The sequence below is a fragment of the Python bivittatus genome, unplaced genomic scaffold (genome assembly GCF_059951505.1).
Source record: "Python bivittatus isolate LINGU-HERP-01145 unplaced genomic scaffold, Pbiv_v1 ctg000700_np1212, whole genome shotgun sequence".
NCBI classification, from domain to species: Eukaryota; Metazoa; Chordata; class Lepidosauria; order Squamata; family Pythonidae; genus Python; species Python bivittatus.
In genome coordinates, this window is record NW_028277098.1 from 103,413,295 (window position 1) to 103,431,732 (window position 18,438).

An 18,438-nucleotide genomic window follows, 5' to 3' on the forward strand; every position below is an offset into this window, starting at 1 on the left:
AGTGCTGCTCAGGAGGGGCCTGGAGGAAGCCAAGCTGGCCCCCTTACCCTATATAGCTGGCCTCACCAAGAGGGTGGAGCCGGCTCCCCCAACCCTCAATTCTCTCCAGCAACCGGTGCCAAGGACTTTCCCATCCAGGCGAGTCGTGCCAGCATTGAAATACTGCCCTCCTCCAGGTTTCACTGGCATCTCCCGGGCCAGAAGTGATTGATTGGCGCTTTCATCCGGATGGGAGCAGAGCCACCAGGCCAAAGCGTTGGAAGCGGGGGGGGGGCGGTGTGACTCCCGCTCTCCTGGCTATCGGGCTGCTGAGCTGATTCCAGCGGGCAGGCTTCCTCCCGAGGGCTGCTCCCTTCTGCGGAGGGGCCTGGGCAGCCGGGCTGGAGTCGCCCAAGGCTTCTGTGCAACCCCCACAGCCGCGGGGCTCAGTGGGGCCAGAACACCATTGGCTGGCTGCAGAGACATTCGGAGAGCAGATTCTCCTCCGGACTAGTGAGAAGGGCCTCGGTTTTCCCCGGGCTGCAGTGTCCTGGCTGCTGGACATTGGCAGAAAGTCTACAGCCCCGATTCCTGCCATATGTAGCAGTGGGGCTAAGACTCTCCTAAGAGCTCCCATGTTTGTCCTCTCCTGCCTGCACCGCATCTGCGGATGCTGGAATCCCTTTTCACAATATTTCGGGGGGACCCTGAATTGTCCAGTTTCTTCTTCCGGCTTAGAAGGAAGTCCCCAGAGGCTCAGGGTAGACAGTGAGGCTTGACCTTAGTTACAAATAGCCAGTTGACCTCAAACGGAGGAAAAGCCCAGCATTGCAACGGTGGCCAAAGTTCATGTCTCCCCCCCGCCCCACCCTGGAATAGGGATCTGCCAGCTGCAACTGCCTGTTGAGAAAGGTGGGGCGAACTATCCCCGCAGGCTGGAAGCAGGAACGTGAGGATTCAGCTCCTCTTGGGCGAAGCTTGAGAGCTATGATTTTCCCCCCCTCAAAATCGGTCAGCGTTTGGGTGGGGATCACTTTCAAACCCTGCCCCTAATGTTGCAAGAGCCTCCCGAGCTACAGCTATGACAATGAGAAAGGCGCGTGACCCTTCCGGTGCCTTCAGCCAGGGCACCGTTTGTAATTCCCATGTGCCAACCGATGCTGCAATGCAGTGGATGTGGATCCGGGAAGGAGCAGTAGCCGGAGGGCTCGCCAGCTCTGCCCTGGGCGAAGGCTGAATGCAATCTCGGTAGGCCTCCACCAGTACAGATGACGCTTATCTGCCCCACCTAGGGAGGGAAAATGCACAGTCGGTTGGATGAGAAAGAGATCCCCACGCCTTCCCATATCATGCAACGGCCCTTCTCACTTCCTCAAAGCGGGACTTAAACGTCCCTCCAGCCGCAGCCTTGCATTCCCGCCGGAGCAGCGCCATGAAGGCTGTGCGTGGCCTCCTCCTTCTGGGTATCCTCACCCTCCTGGCTGAGCTGCCCCTTTCATTGGGGCAAAACGGTAAGGGGGGCCTGCTTTGCAAATCGCCCGGCCCCATTTAGGAAGAGCTGCTGAGAGATCTGCAAATGAAATGAAACAAAGGGGAGGGGAGGGGAGGGGAGGGGAGGGGGTTCCGTTACATTCTGTTGTCCTCCCGGTGCCTCGAGGGCCCTTGCGGGGCAGGACGGCAGGTTCGCAGCTAAGAAAGAATGAGAAGGGCCCAAGAGAAGGGCCCGTGCCCAGCCCCTGCCCCGAGCCCCTCCCTGTACTCCAGCCAAGCCGGTTGCCAAACAGTTGCCAGCGTTCCTCCTCATCTCAGTCGAGGTGGCTGAAGTCTCCCACTTCTTCCACGTCTCTCCTCCCTGAAGGTTCTGCACTTGGCTGAGGAGAGCATTATCCGGATCCCCTGCCTGGCTCAGAGGCCCACAGCACTGCCCCACAACCAGACCTTTCGTGCTTCCCCTTCCTTCTGTTCTGACTGAAATGCTCTCCGCAGGGCCCTATACTCAGACTCTCCCTTCAATCTGGGCACGGCCCTTGTCGCCATTTCTGTCACACATGCTTCTCCTTCCCTTTTGTCGGGCCTGTTCCTGTTTCGTTTTATTTACTTTCCAGTTTTATTTACTTTCCAGTTCATCCCAATGAAATGACTACTTTTTCTGCTTGAGCTTGTCAGTCAAGGAAAAAACTCCTTTCTCTTATACTGCTTAGGATCTCTTTACATACAATTATGCCTGTATCATTAATCTTCAATCTACTATTAAAATGTTGCTGTAACACTTGGTCTCTCATCTTCTTCCTGACAAAGTGCACAGGAATATCCCTTGGTATCTCTCTCAGTTTTGCAAATTGTGTGTTGATTGCAAATACGTTATCTACCTCAGCTTCCATATCATACTCATCCCATTCCAGAAGGTTGTTTAAGGTTGAACATTTTCTCTAATGTTTTCACCAGGATCCTCTGGAACTGCTCTGAATCTCAAGCAGAATTCTTTTTCTCTCAGTTCAATTGTCTAAATCCTTTTCCATCGCTCTGTAAGATTTCCACTCTCTCATCAATTTGTTTTACGTCTCCAATCAATTGTCCTACAGGTTCTTCAGTTTTTAAAACTTCTTTCATTTCCACTTTCATCTTTACAAATCTTTCTTCCATTCTCCCTTCAGATGCAGCCAGGTCACTTTTAAGAGATTCAGATACATTCTTCCCCATCTCTTCAAATATTTTCTGTAATATCTCTGGAGTAATCTGCTTTTCTGTGGGTTGCTCTAAGATCCTCATCTCCCTTCACCCAATTTTGCTGCTTTCCTCACCATTCTTTTATTGGTAATCCAAAAGTCAAAGTGAATCAATTACAAAGGTGACAGTATACCACAAGCCTGTCTCTTTTTCCCCCCTCTTATTTCTCTGATTAGTCTTCTCGTGCTTGAAGGTGGGGACATTTCCTCTTCTCCGCTTGGGTCTAACACTTCACCGTTAGCATCGGCTGCCAGGGCTCTCCCACCCCCACAGTATGTACTGCCATGCCTTCATGGTCTCCACGTGGAGCATGTGCTGCGGTCTGTTGAAGGAGAGAGGATTGCACGGAGAGACACTCTTGCCCCATCTTCTTTAGTCCCACTTTGTCCAGGAGGACCTCAGGTTTGGCAGGCGGGGGGAGCTCAGATCCTAGGGGTGGACATACAACATGCAAGAATCCCAGAGCTGAGCACAAGGGTGGGGAAGCATGTTAGAGATTTGCATGCCAGCTACTCTAAGAAGAGATGGACTACACTGGACTCCCTTCCAAGCCAACAAACCCTCTTTTCACAACAGAAAGATGTCTCCTCCCTGCTGACCCAGGACCATGCACAGGCTACTTCCCTCGCTTTTTCTACAACCGAGATTCTCAGAAGTGCAAGCTGTTCATTTATGGTGGCTGTGAGGGAAACGCCAACAATTTTCGGACTTTAGAGGAATGCCGTTCCGCCTGTGAAGGTAAAGGGGGCAGTGGCTCTAGTGGTTGGGTGGCACTGGCAAGGAAGTCCAAGTTGGAGGAAAAGAGGGAGCAGCTTCAGACCCAAAGATCAGTGGAATGAAGTTTTGCCAAGGAAAGGCCAGTGTAGACCCAACCTTGGGCAACATTCTGCCAAGTGGGAGAGAAGCACCATTCCGGCTCCCTTGTCTTCTGCCGGTCCTCCCAGATGGATGTTGAGTGGTGCGTGCAAAGACAGCAGCAGAAAAATAATGAAGTGCCCATTATAGTTTGTACAAGATAGATTCAAACAGTCATCACTGTTATATAGCGGTTTATTGCATGGAAACAAACTATGCTTTCCTTCAGGGGATGTTTGGATATCCCCACAAGCCACACAAAGGTAAAAGATGGCTTATTGCTATAAGAGGTGCAAGCGGTGTTCCTCCCCTCTAAAATAGAAGGCGTTGTGCCCTCTCAGTGGAGAACCGCCTTTCCCATTAGATCTTCTCCGTTCCATTCTCCTCCAGTGCCTCGAGGGCCCTTGTGGGGCAGGACGGCAGGTTTGCAGCTCAGAAAGTATGAGAAGGGCCCAAGAGAAGGGCCCGTGCCCAGCCCCTGCCCCGAGCCCCTCCCTGTACTCCAGCCAAGCCGGGTGCCAACAAGTTGCCAGCGTTCCTCCTCATCCCAATCCAGGTGGCTGAAGTCTCCCACTCATTCCGCGTCTCTCCTCCCTGAAGGTTCTGTACTTGGCTGAGGAGAGCACTATCTGGATCCACTGCTGGCTCAGAAGCCCATAGCGTTGCCCCACAACCACACCTTTCGTGCTTCCCCTTCCTTCTGTTCTGACTGAAGTGCTCTTCTCAGGGCCCTATACTCAGACTCTCCCTTCAATCTGGCCACGGCCCTTGTCACCATTTCTTTTACACACGGCTCTCCTTCCCTTTTGTCGGCCCATTCCTCTTGAAGAAGTCATGGGGTTGTTGGAAGAGACCGCAAGGGTCATCTGCTCCGACCATCTGCAGGGTCAGGAAAAGCAGTTCAACTCACCAGCTGAGAGGTGACTGTTTTGCCTCTCCATAGCAAACAACAGCGTCTGCAGGAGAAGGGTCCCTGATCACCTTCCCTTGGGCACCCCCTAATGTTCCTAAGTTCTCATCAGGGGTCTCAACTCAGTTGTCTTCTCTCCAGAGTGGCCACTCCAAGCTCTCAGCCTGTCCCCACAAGCCATGTCCGGAAGGCCCTGTGTCATCTCTGTTGTCTTCTCTGTCCCAACCTTTGAATGTCTTCCTGGAGTGTGGTGCCCAGAGTCACGCACGGTACTGCTTGAGACTCAGCTACCTTTGCTTCCCTTTTCAAGGGCCCTCTTGACCTTTAAGACTTTCTTCCCATGGACTCGTCTTAACTATTTCTCTGGGTTTGCTATAATTGGCCTTTTAAAGATCTGTCTTTCGAATAGGACTGGTTTTTGCACTCAGGGTGTCGCCCCTTGATCTCCAATCAGTTCCTCCCTGTTAGGATGTGCTCATTACACTCGGGGCCCACTCCGCCCAGTTCTGCTCCCAGTACTTGGCGTTCAGTTTCCAGCCCTCTGGGACCATTTCCCAGCTCTCTGGAAGAAGAGCCCCTCTGTGTTTGCAGGAGCTCCCCAAAATGATCCTAAATTGAGATAAGCACACCTTTGACATCTTTAACCCTGCCTGGGTGACAGTCCCCCGGTAAGAGCTGGCGCTCAGGCCGGGGGCTCTCCTGGAGCATCGGCAGCCCCTGCCAGGAGGGCCTTTGCACACATTTATTTATTTTATTTATTTATTTCTATTTCACACTTGGACACCGCCCGTCACATACCTTGACTGATGAATGCCAGTGTTATCGGGCTTCAATTTGTTTCGTTGGTCTTATTTTGTTTGAAATGGCTTTTTGTCCTGACTATATTGTGTTTGTATTCCTGCTCGCCGCCCAGAGTTCCTTCTGGTGGACGGGCAGCCATATAAGTTTGTTTAGTAAACCAATTACACAAAGAAACTGGGAGGGCCGTGGATCTAAGAGAAGGGGGCCACACGTACGGTCCCATATAGACGGCCCCGGCCCCGCTGGGCTGCAGGAAGGCGGCGAAGACCTGGCTTTTCGCCCAGGCACCGGGACCGGGGTGTTGATGCAGACGGCAGGGGATGGTTGCTGGATGGGTGTAAGCTGTTACTGGGCCCTCCGTGAAGTTTATCGTTTTAAGTGGTTGCTTTTAACGTACTGTATTTTGCTTGCCAGCCAGAGCTCCTACTGGTAGATGGGCGGGGATATAAATTTTGTTTTACCCACATGCGTGTCTCGGAGGACATTTCCTAACAGCTGCTTACCATCCCCGTCCTTCTGGAGAGGTGACCAGGCAGCGGTTGGTGGCTTTGGACTTTATTTACAGGTAGTCCTCACTTAACGTCAGTAATTGGGACTGGCAACTCCGTTGCTAAGCGATGCGGTTGTAAAGTGTGACGTCACGTGACTCTGCCAACTTACAATGGCAGTTGTGGCAGTTGTAGTTGTGGTTGTGAGGCGAATCCCACGTGGGCACAGCGTCCCGCAGCCACACGGTCACCATTTGCAACCTCCTGGCGGCTTCCACGTTGACTGCTTTTTGGGAGCTGTCAGGGAAGGTTCAGAAATGCTGGTTGCCAAGTGCCCGAATCCCAGTTGCATGACTGCAGGGACGTTGTGACAGCCGCAGTTACAAAGAACAGTTATAAGTCTCCTTGTTCAGGGCTGTCGTAACTTTGAACAGTCGTTGCTGAATGAGGACTACCTGTATTTATACAATCATTCTTACTACAGTTGCATTGGTAAGTAACTTCAGGAGGATTGTTAGCATGAGTCTGGATCAATCACTGGATGTTAAAGATGCACGTGTTCTTCTTGGCTATCCGGAATCGACCGAGAATTCAAGACTTGTGGGTTGCTCAGCCGTGGGGGCTGGCTAGAAGAATTCTTACGCCAGACTAAAAGGAGAAACACTCATGTATTGATCCCTTAATACTGTTTTGTTTCATCAGTTCAGCATAATAAGCTAACATAAAACAAAACAAAACCGCACTGGACCACAAACCGCTGGGATGTTCTGTTTTGCAGAAGAGCGTGGGGTGTGTCCCCGGCCACCTCCAGGTACGGGCACTCCTTGTGTAAACTTCTGTAGAAGCGACTCGGAATGTCCTGGGAAGCAGAAGTGTTGCCGTTATGGTTGCATGAGGGCCTGCAAGGATCCCGTCTAAGGTAAGGACATTTGCACCTGTTTAACTCCTTGATCAATCCATCTGCTCTGTCGGGGGTCTCAGATCCCACCATGGACGGGATCCAAGCAGATCAGGAGCGTGCAAAAGGCTTCTCCTGGGAGGAGTAGGCTTACCTGATCAAGCCATTGGGCAGCCCTTCCCAACATGCCGCCATCGGTCGGCAGCCACCGGCCTTGTGCTTTTCGGAGCTGTCTCGACCCTTCACCACCTGCGGGCCTCTTTTCTTCTGGCTCCTGAGTGATGGGGAAAGGGGGCCCTCAGGCAACATTAGCATTATTTGTTCTTTATTCAAAACCTTTAAGCCCATCTCAAAACCTAACTCTGGGCGGCTTTCAACCCAAGAAGAAAACAGTGTCTGCAACCATAAAAGGAACAATACATCCAAAGAGGACTGGCTCTGCTGCCCCACCACCCTTCCCTGATGCCGCCACCAGGTCCTCGTCCCGCTCCGAGCTCCCCCTATCCCAACACTTGGGGGAAGAGCCAGGTCCTCAGGGGTCTTCGGGAGGTTAAAAGGGCGGGGGTCTGTCAGATCTCGGGGGGAGGGTGTTCCCTAGGGCAGGGCCTGCAACGGAAAAGGGAAGGGCCCTGGAGCGTGCCAACCCTACCCGCTCTGGTGGGATAGGCAGAGACCGCCAGGGAGATCCAGCCCCGCAGACATGGAGATCCATGGCTTGATTAGGTGGGCAAACCTCAAACCCTGGTTTCTGACTCTCAGAGAGGGTCTCTATCCCACTCGGTGATGGTCCTCATTTGGACACAGCCTTGCATGTGCTCCAAGGAGCTATCTTTTGAATTCTCCCTTGTTGAAAGAGAAGTTCCGGGGCTGATCTAGGGGTCCAGCTAGTACTTGGGCAGCGCAGGAGACAGTGCTGGACAGAACCGCATACCTGACTCTGTTTCTCTTCCCAGGACCCTCTCCGTGGAGACTGGGCCTCTCCTAATTGTGTCTCGTGCACCAACGTGACTCAAAGACCTTCCTTTCTCCCTGCGGCCACCATGGAGACCCTCCCCACAAAGCACACACAGGGTGCATTCCTTCCTTGCTTGCAATAAAGGTATTGGGTCCTGGCTTCCCTCTCAGTCTCTGGTGTCTTCTTCTGCCCCTCTGGAGGCTTCCCCACCCCACCTTGACACGTCTGCTCCCCACGTCAGAGAAAAGGGTGTTCGGCTGTTGGTAGGTCTAGCCCCCTCCTGTTCTGCGACACCGCCGCTGTGAGAGAGTCCAACTGATCCTGGATCTCCACCAGGCTATCAGCTATTTTCTCCAGGCTCTCTTGAAACTCCTGTGACAGCTCCTGGAACTTAATTGTGGAGTGGGGTATTCCTCCTACTCCGGTTCCCACCCCAGCTCCAATTCTGAGTGCCACCAGCAAAGGAATTAGTACGGGCCCCCTCTTTTGTACATGTCCCAGGAGAGGAACAGGTAGTGGTTCTCCCTCTGGGATGACCCCTATCTGGGGCACGAGATGGACCAATGTGCAGGTTCCTGTCCAACTGGATGGTAAGCATAGGTAAGCATTTCCCCCACACAGAAAGAAGAGCCCTCCCTTTTCCAGGCAGACCTCCATGTCCATGGAGAAGGCATGTTTCAGACCCTGTTCAGCAGACCAGGCACTTAACGTCCCAGCCAGGAACATTCCGGTCAAGGGCTGGAGCGGTGGCCTCCCCTGCTCCCGTGCTATCTCCACAACTGATCGGACTTCAGCCAAGGAGGAAACCGGGGTCCTGTCACTGTGGGTTTTCCTGCAGATTCCCTTCACCACCCTTTCAGCACCCGCCATTATGTTCACCTGTGGTCGGGCAGAGAAGAGAACCTTCTTCTTGTATGATTTCTTCCGCAGAAGGTGCAAGGTCTTGTTTACCTGAAGTTCCTCATGTCCCAGTGAGCCATTTATGGCCACTTCCATTTGGCACTTTTTGTCCTCCTCTATTGTTTCCACCTCGGTTCCTTTTTCTATTTGCTCTCTTCGCACACACAGAGAGGCTTGTCCCAGCAGTGGCACCCTAACAGCCACTGGACCAAGAATGGGCAGGGCACTCAAGCCCAGCTTCTTCATCTTGTTAGGTAGGCCCTTATATAACTTTGCATCGGCACGTTGGTCCTTGTAGCGATCACTGGCCTTGGAAGCCAACTTCGCCATGGTTCCAACCCATGCCACTGGAGTTGCCTGATGGGAGGAGGAGGGCATTGGCATATAAAGTCAACAACGTGGTGCCAACTCAGGGGCACTCTGGTTCAACAGGTCCTGAGTCACTGCCAGGGTTTCTGTGAAGTAATCCCCGTCCCTTAGCTGCCGCATGAAGTCTTGCCATGGCAGCAGCTTAAGCTTAAAGTGAGGTCCGGCTGTGGGTATAAATTTGGCCAGTGACTCCTTAAGCTCTCGGGCCTGATTGAACCGCTCGTGAAAGCGCAACCCCTCCTCAGTTTTAAATTTGGTCGCCTCGGTATGCATATTTTGGACCCAGCATGCTCCAGTTCCCATTGCTTTTTCAGAGTGACCTGGTATACAGCTTGCCCCCTGCAAGTCCCTTGCCCCATCAATGGACCATAGTGGCTCAAAGGTACATCCTGATAGATGGGCTCAGTGGTGAGATACTGTTAAGGTAATTACCATAAATTTCCTTTAAGGAGTGTGTCATTATAGTAAAACACATCTCAGGCGAAGAAGGGCGGAAAGGAATGAAGCCAGGACGGCTGTGATTGGATAGCCTAAATATAATAGTAGGCTGCTCCCTGAGCAATGTTGTTGGGGGACGTTTGGAGAAGAAGTACTGTTGAACTGCTGCTACGTCGGACTGATTCGTAAGTGTATTCTTGACCCTGGACTGTTTAATGACCATTGCCTATTGCCTATATTTGCTCATTGTAATTCAAGTCTGTTGGACTAAAGCTGTGTTGACTTGTTATTTACTGCTGCGCATATCTACTGGTTGATAAGTAGATATTATCTCCAAGCCTATCCCCTGATAGATACCGATGCCCGACTCCAAACATCCCGGGGATCTTTATCTTCACATTTCCCCCACATCACTCAAAATCCCCAGCATTCCCACATTCACCATTAACACAATTCCCCAGAAGATGAGAGCCCACCTCATGGTTTTTCTCGTTCATCCTCCCATCCTTCCCAAACACGTTTCCCAGGAATCTCAATGGTAGTAGGACAAAGGCAACCAACGCCAAGGTGACCTGGACGCCCCCACACTCCTAGTTTGCAATTCCACCTTCTATTTTTCTCGCACCAGCTGCCCACAAAAGAATTAACGTCCAAATACGCAGGCTATGATGGTTCCAGTCACCCCCACTAAGGCAAACACCATGGTCCCACAGCCCTTGCTCTCTCATCAGTTGAATCCTTCTTCTTTCCCGGGACAGTTTCTGTAGAACAGGCGATATTCAAAGGGGTGGGGCTGGATTCTGTCCTCCCACTCTCTGTACTAACGGTCTTCTCAATCCTCAGCGATGACACACTTGGTCTGGATTATAGGGGGCAGCGCCCCTCCCATGCACTCCTCAGGCTCTCTGCTTCTCGAAAAGAAGCTTTAGTCCCAAATCCGGGTCCTGTGCATCCGGCGCTTTCGGAGTCACGGTCCACTGCTCCAGCACCTCTGCGGCTAGGCACCTCTTCACTCGGGAATGATGGGTCCACGAGGACAAGCCCTCCACCTTCAGGGCGGTGTGCATGGTTATCAGGACCTGGAACGGGCCCTTCCACCTCTCTTGGAGTGGGGAGTTCAGCTTCCGAGCTCTCGCCAGCACCCAGTCCATTGGTTCAGAAGGCTGCCCTGGATGGTCTAGTCCCGTTGACCTGCTTTCCTGCATATAACGAGAAAGAGAGTTCACAGCCCCAGCGAGCTGCTTTATGTATTGGTGTAGGTTCTCTTCTCCCACCAGATGCATGGCTTCTCCTCCTGTCCTGCAGAGCGGGTAGGCCCGTCCGTGCAGGAGTTCGGAGGGACTGAGTTTGCTCCGCCTCCTCGGGGCTGTTCTGAGCCTCAACAATGCCACAGGAATCGCTTGTGGCCAATGGCAGGAAGCCAGCGGACAAGCTTGTTGTGCTACGGGCTGTCCCGCGCCGCCTCCCTTGCCGCCTTGTCAGCCACTCTGTTGCCCCTGGCCACAGGGCTATCTTCTTTTGAGTGGCCCCTCACGTGCATCCCTGCCACCTCCTGTGGGGCACATACAGCTTCCAACAATTCCAAGATCTGGGCCCGTTCTCCACGGTCCCTCTTTGTCTTATAACAACCCACTTTCCTTCCAAATAGCCCCATGCGCATGCAAATCCCCAAACGCATACCTGCTCTCAGTGTAGATGTTAACCCTTTTCCCCGCCCCAAGTATAAAGCCCTTGTCAGAGCTTTAACCTCGGCTAATTGTGCAGAGGAGTTGCAAGGGAGGCTGCCCGCTTCCACTACCTCCCAAGGAGTTACAACCGAACACCCGGCCTTTCGAAGCCCCCCTTGCACAAGACTGCTACTGTCTGTGAACCCCTCGCAGTCTGCATTCTCTGGGGCATTGGTTCTCAACGGGGGCGGTGGGAGGATGCTGAGGGGCAGTGAACTTGTTTTGGGCGGTAGGGGGGCGGTGGGCATGTTTTGGCATTCGAACTTAGTTTTAAAACTCCCCAAAACATTTATTAAATCGATTATCCGGTTTGCACCATTTGTACCAGCAATAATACGAACTTATGCGACGGCTGCCCTCACGCGCTTCTAAGAACGGTGAGACGAGTTTGTATTCTAGGTAGGCTGACCTTGAAGAACTCGACACTACGATTCTTCTCCGACCCCAACCACCACAGCGCGTGCGTCAGCTGTCTTCCCGCGCGATTAATCGCAGTGCGTGCGTTGAGCGTCCGTTCAATATGAATGTTTGATTTGACCCGTGTTTCTTGAGTTGCTTTTCGTTCGCTTCACTTCGGTTTTTCCCTCAGTTTCGATTTACTTTCATTGTTTATTTGGCCAGTGGGCTAGGTAAGTGCGCTTATTAGTTCTTTATCGTGGTCGTGAATTATTAATTTTGAGAAATAGTTATCTTTCCCTCATCATATTTTGCAGCCGCCAACGATGTCGGTTAATAAAAAGAAGTGTCGTCAATACAGTTCCACGTACTTGAAGTTCGGATTTGTTCCTTCGCCGTCGAACTCGCAACTACCCATGTGCAGCTACCCCCCCACCCCAAACCCAAAATTACAGGATTTTAACCAAGGGAGGCGTTGAAAAATTTTACGCACCATAGGGGGGCGGCAGCTTCCGAAAGGTTGAGAATCCCTGCTCTAGGGGTTCGTCGGACAGGTCTGGTCTGCTTGCATACACCGAATCCATAACTTCCACGCAGTCATGTTGCAGTTCTGAATCTATCTGGGGCATCAGCGTGGCTGGGTTTAAAAGATTGCACGCTTCCAAAGCCACGGCTGGTGCATCTAATAACAAAGTCTGGTATTTAGCTTGTCTCCCGCCAGTCATCCAGAAGGCCCCCCTTGCCTCCGTTTCTTCCCTGACTCCATGTGGCACTCTCACTACCAGCTCCTGCCCTAGAGTGAGCTTTTGCGCCTCCTCTACCAGGAGGGCAGTCGCTGCCACCGCCCGCAAGCAGGCCGGCCAACCCAAAGCCACCGCGTCAATCTGCTTGCTGAAGTAGGCGACCGGCCTCTTCCAAGATCCCAACCTCTGGGCTAACACCCCGGCGGCGACCCCTTCCACTCATGCACAGACAGCACAAAGGGCTTGGAGGGATCAGGCAGCCCCAATGCGGGGGCCTGCATTAGCTCACGCTTCACTTGCTCAAAGGCTCTCTGACATTCCTGTGTCCAATCAAAGACGTCACGGTCGCTTCCCTTCAAAGCTCCATAAAGGGGTTCTGGAATCCAAATTCTGCAAAAGCCCGCATTCCCTAAAAACCCTCTTAACTGCCGCCTATTCTCGGGGGGGGGGGGTTAATCTACAAATTGCCTCCCTCCTAGGGGCCGGGAGAGTCCGTTGCCCCTGCGATATCCCATACCCCAAATATTTTACTTCTTTCTGAGCGATTTGCGCCTTTCCGGGGATACTTTGTACCCACAGTCAGCCAGCCAGTTTAGCAGGTTTATGGTTCCTTGTATGCGCTGCTCCTCCGTTTGTGCCCCCGGCAATAAATCATCCACCTATTGCAGCAATGTGTGTTCCCGGACCCAGTCGGGCCGATACAGGTCGGCTGCCAAACACTGACCAAATATAGTAGGGCTGTTCTTGAACCCCTGTGGCAATCGGGTCCACGCGCACTGAGAGGAGACCCCAGGTCCTGGGTCACTCCACTCCAAGGCAAAGATTGGCTGGGACTCCTCTGCCAAAGGGATACAAAGGAAGATCCTTCAAATCCAGTACCGTGAAGTATGCATCTGAAGGATTTATCTGGCCTGATAAGGTGCAAGGGTTTGGGACGGCTACGTATAGGGTGATGGTACTTTTATTCACCCCCCTTAGATCCAGCACAAATCCGAAAGAGCCATCCGCCCTTTTGACTGGCAGAACCGGAGTATCCATGGGGAAGAAATGGGCCGAATCACTCCCCATTCTAGGAACCTCTTTACCACCGGCTGGAACCCAATCTGGCCTCCCTTTTTGTTTTGTAAGGCACTCTTTGCCACCCAAGTTTCAGAGAGCCAAACAAAACTTGAGACGAGGCTTCTTTACAAGTAAACAGACGTATTTTGGCCAATACACCAAGTGGGTGAGCCCAATCAACACCGTGGCAATGACTGCTGATTGAAACCACGCCTTGCAAAACAAACGTCAGAGGTTTTATAGAAAGATACAGGGGTAAAACAATTCAAATCAGATCGTGCATCCTCTCATGCCCATGCAAGGGATTTTTGGGACGGTCTAGGGGAGGGGTAAAGGCGGGTCCTAAAGAGGTGAATCTAAATTTAACTTTCTTTGCCTGGTACCAAGCTAATGTACAGCTTGTTTATTCAAAGACAGTCAGGCATCTAACAGATCATTGTTTCTAAAGGAAAATGGGCTGGGGGAATGCTGTGCTCTTTAAAAAGCAAGCAGCAAGTTACAAGGTAAAGTTTTAAACATAATAGGAAATAGAGTGCGCTATTAAATGTATGCTATACATTATGTGAAATATGTATATAGAGTATAAAATTGTGTATTAAAATAATGCCCTTCAGTTTCATATTGGTTAACATTACAGCCTGTCTCATTGGAAAGTATAGATTCTGGGCTACAAAACCTTGCGGTGCCATCAGCTGCCACGATCCCTCCGGCACCATCTTCAAGACCACCCTCCTTTCCCCAAACGTCAGGGTGGCCCGCAGTTTTGCTAGGATGTCCCGCCCCAGAAGTGGAATAGGGCAGTCTAGCATGTAAAATGAATGGGTCAGGTGGGTTTCCCCAACTTCACATTCCAGGGGCGGCAGGAAAGGCGCACGGACAGTCGCCCCTGACGGCCCCACCACTTCCAGATGTTCTGACCCTATCTCGGCTAATTTCCGATTTACTACCGACCTACTTGTTCCTGTATCCAACAACCTTTTACAAGGTTTACAAGGGTTTCCCCATTTGAACTTCCACCAAGGGTTCCCCTTCCTTGGCCCCTCCAACCTTCTTCCTCCAGGGCCGTGGTGATGGCCCAGGGACACTCATTCTTCCCGTGTCCTACCTCCCTGCACTTGTGGCACCGATCAAGCTCAATCTGCCCGCGCATCAGGCTGCGCTCTCTTCCCTGGGTCAGGCCTGCCGGCCCTCCCCTCATTCCCTGAACTACACCTCCTCGCCTGCCTCTTGCGCAATGCCCCCTGCCTCCCCCTTTATCCTGTTGCCAAGAGGATGGTGCTTCTCCTTGCTTTCTGGACTTCCTCTTTCTTCCCTTTTCTCCTCGGTTGGTGAAAATATATATATTTTCCACTAGCCCAGAAATGGACTTCCTGGGGCCCCCATCTAGTTTCTGCTGCTTCTTCCTAATGTCCTCCGGCCCCCCTTCGAAGGTTTCCCTCAAGGGAAGTTACTTCTCAAGTTTCATTCGGTCCTCAGACCCGGTGTCATATGGATGGTCTCCTCCTGTCTTTTACTTTCTTCCCCATCCCCAGAGGCCCCCTTCAGTCCAATCCAACTCTCCATTTCTTCCTAAGGATAAATAGGAGATGATGAACTCTTGGGATCCCCTGGGAAAACCAATGGAGGGGCACTAGGATTTTTACTTCAACGTTTTTCACACACAACTCTATATACCCCACAGCCACAGTCTTCTTCTCACAACACACAAACATTCCACATGCACACTCCTCCAGTAGCATCGGGCTACTGGCCAATTTTAAAAACAATCCCAACCATTGTATCTTGGTAATCCTCTTTCCTTTTCCCAAACCTTTTCATCATTTTCCAATTTCACATATATCCACCGACCCCTGCGGTGGCCAAAACATACCTGGCTTGGTTAATTTCTCATGAGGCCATACCAACATACAATAATTGGCCAGCGCTTTGTCCCAGTTTCAGCCCCCCAGCCAAATCCTCAAAGTTTGCCAAAACACAACCTATCAGAGTGTCCTTGGGCAACTGTCGGACTCCCTTGACCCCCAGGGTCCTGTCCACCTGGGGCTTCTGTCTCGACCTTCCGGAAGTTTTGTCGCCCATCCCCTTGCGCACTATTTCAACCAGGCAGAGTACCTGGCCCGGCTTATTCCGGCGGGACTTCCCCGACCGCACGGAGCCTCGCTCCCCACTCTCCTGCAGAGCGTCCTCTGACTAGCCGCACCCCGTCCCCAGACCCCTTGTCCTTCCCTGAAGTTTCACCTTGGTCCCACCGTCCGAGTCCTTCTTTTTCCCTCTCAACTCGGGATTACAGTCCAGTCCTTGTCCATTTAAAGCCTGGATTCTGTGAAACTGGAACCGTGGTGGAGTTGCCAAACGTCACAGGGCGGACCCCTTACCTGAGGAAGCCTCCTGGACCACTCCGATATCCTTCTCCGTGGATTTCAAGGGGGAGGGAAATTGTCTGCACCTCGATTTTCTTGGGCTTCGACCTTTGAGTCCGACACCGACCGGGGAGACGCAGTCCGGGGCCAAGTCTCAGAGTTGTGCAGTTTTCTCACTTTCACTCAAACCACAATTCAACTCCTCACTCACTCCGTGCTTCCAAAGACCCAAAGGGTCTCCTGGCACGTCTCAAGCGCTCCACAGGGAAATCTCTCTTTCACACACTCTCCCAACTGCTCACTCACCTGACTTGGAGGCCTCCCCTCCAAAGTGCTCCCGGGTGGTGGCAGATCCAAGCGGTTAATGCCGGACGAGCCCCCAAAATGTTGCGCCACAAAACGGGTCTGAGCTTGGTGCCGAAGCCAAAAGACTTCCAAACACGAGGTGCAGAATGAAGGGTTGTTTTTATCAAGGGACCAGAACAAAAGGACTCCAGCCTGTAAGGCGGCAGGAGCCCCGAACACAGTTTGCTTACAAGTTTTATTCTTCCCAAATTCCCTCCCCGGTTCCTCATTGGTCAGGTACTGTGGAGTTTACAACCGATCAGGTTCGCCAAATACAACTTCCGTTTGTCCCGCCTTCGTTTACATCTCCCACTACCCTCCTCTAAGGCCCCTTGCTCTTATTTACAGTTATCCGTATTTGGGGCTCCTACTTACGTGTCCCTGCAGGCTGCGGTTTAAACGGACAGCACCCTGTCGTAATGATCTACATTCTTCCCCTTTTTATATGGGTGCAAGCTGCTTTAAGCCTATAGCTAAATTTCACACATCCTGCTTTCCAGGCCGTGGGCCCTCTTGCAAGCGTTTCAGCATGTTATCTCCCCCATCTTCTGACCCTTTGCCCCCCCTCGCTGTTCTTGGTCTTGCAGAGGCTTCCATGCATCCTGCTTGGGATGGACCACCTTTTATACAATTCTGAGCAACGCACAGACTATAACCCAGTCGAAAACCATGCGTTCGGTCCAGCTGAGGATGGAGCAATCAGCAGGAAGTAACATGGTTCATCCGAGATATTTTTTTCACCAAACATTCCCGAGTAACTTGGCACCAGGGTCCCATCCATCACCTGAACTGACCGGCCCCCCTAGACAGAAAGGCAGATGGTCCCAGTTTCATCTACGGCTGCCACGTCTATCGAACAAGAGGCCACCCAGCGGTCAAGGCTGTAGCAGTGGGTGCAAACCACCATAACTGTGCTAAATAGCAAGCAATCCGTGGATTAAAATGGTTTATCAATATATGTAAATAGAAAAGATAAAACATGGTTAAAATGGGCTGCCTACCCATGTCTGTCTCAAGGCCAGGCCAGAGGGAGACCCTTCCTGGGGTCAAGCGGCTTCCTTTTATTGGTCTTGCAGAGGCTTCCGTGCGTCCTCTGCTCGGGAAGCGCAAGGCGCACGGTTGCCTTGGCTCCAGGAGGCTGCACAGCCACTGCTCCTTTGGGGAGGCTCTTGGCTGGGCTGGGGGGAAGGCTGGGCCTGTGGGAGGAGGCAGGGGGGGGCGAGAGGCAGCCTCAACGGGCAGGAGCACGGGGGGGGTGAGCCTCCATCTCCCTCGCCACGGAACTGGGGTCTTCCCGCTGCGGCCTCTGTCCCTCCCTTGGGAGATAGGACTCTCCGCTGGGACCATCGAGGCCCTCCTCTGGCCTGCTCAGGACCTCCTCAAGTTGGGGCTGGAGTGGGGAGGAATGGGGATACGCGTACGTGTGTGTGGAGCTTTGGGGATGTCGTGGACACGTCTGTGCAGGTTCCTTCGGCAGCAATATGGCGGCCTTCGGGCAAGTTTTGGGAGTGCAGACCTGGGAGCTCTTGGTGGTCCCCCATCCACAGCTACCACGTCCAGCCCTGCTTGGGTGTTCCGGACCAGCCAAGGAGGACGCGGTGCTGCCACGTCTGTGCCCGGTGGGTTCCCCGTCCTTCTCGTCCCCATCACTGTTCCCCACCTGGTGGGTTGTTCGGAAGGAAAATGGGTGTTGCCTCTTCCCTAGGCTGTTAACACCTACAAAAGGCTGAAATGGGTGGGGGTTTCTGGAAGGCTGCAGGAGTCCACCTGGCAACAATCTCTGGGCGGTGATATTTTCTGCCCGTTTCGGGGGGGGAGGTTAAAGATGGGGAAAGGGGCGCAAGGCGTTTGGAGGCAAATTGCTCCCTTCCGCCTCCTGGCACTTTCCCCCAATCCACATTATTTAGGGTGGGAGGATGGAAAGGGGCGGCCAGGGAGGGGATTGCAAGCTTCGCGGCCTTCCTAAGATTCGCTGCCTTCCTTCCTGGCAAGGCTCCAGAGCGCCGCTTCGGCCCCGCTGTAGAGGCGGGCACCGGGGGCCTGGCTCGGAGCCCCCCTGCTCGGCCTGCCTTCGGCACCAGAGTGCGCCCGCCAAGCGAGGAAGCCGAGCAGGAGTGGCTGCCCCAGCAGGGCGCGCTCCTCCGCACAGACCGACTACAAACAGCGGCATGACGTAGGGCTACCCTTGAAGAGTATCCAGAAGCTACAGCTGGTTCGAAATGCAGCCGTGCAGATGATATTAGTTGCCCGGAGGATGGCACCTGAAACAGCTTTGCTGCGGGAGCTGCATTGGGTGCCAGTTTGCTTCCGGGTCCAATTCAAGGTGTTGCTTATCACCTTTCAAGCCCTACATGTCCTGGGACCGGGTTACTTGAGGGACCGTCTCACCCCCATCATATCCACCCGTCCCCCCCGGTCAGGCAGAGCGGGCATATTGCAGATCCCGTCAGCGAGAGAACGTCAGCTGGCCGGCCCAGGAGGAGAGCCT

General features: G+C 52.8%; 1 protein-coding gene across 1 annotated transcript; it reads left to right on the top strand.

The window, feature by feature from the left end:
* Window positions 1-1,247: 1,247 nt before the first annotated feature.
* On the top strand, window positions 1,248-7,772 carry LOC148214303 (kunitz-type serine protease inhibitor spermatin-like). Its single transcript, XM_088153244.1, has 4 exons — window positions 1,248-1,490; window positions 3,283-3,444; window positions 6,539-6,679; window positions 7,612-7,772. Exons 1-3 carry the CDS (start codon window positions 1,412-1,414, stop codon window positions 6,676-6,678), a joined length of 381 nt encoding a protein of 126 aa, XP_088009370.1. The 5' UTR covers window positions 1,248-1,411; the 3' UTR covers window position 6,679; window positions 7,612-7,772.
* Window positions 7,773-18,438: the final 10,666 nt, after the last annotated feature.

Bases quoted from the DNA above. Each gene is read 5' to 3' on its own strand.
- LOC148214303 (XM_088153244.1), top strand. From the start codon at position 1,412: ATGAAGGCTGTGCGTGGCCTCCTCCTTCTGGGTATCCTCACCCTCCTG. The intron at 1,491-3,282 runs GTAAGGGGGGCC...TTTTCACAACAG, and splicing joins CCTTTCATTGGGGCAAAACG to AAAGATGTCTCCTCCCTGCT. The intron at 3,445-6,538 runs GTAAAGGGGGCA...TCTGTTTTGCAG, and splicing joins ATGCCGTTCCGCCTGTGAAG to AAGAGCGTGGGGTGTGTCCC.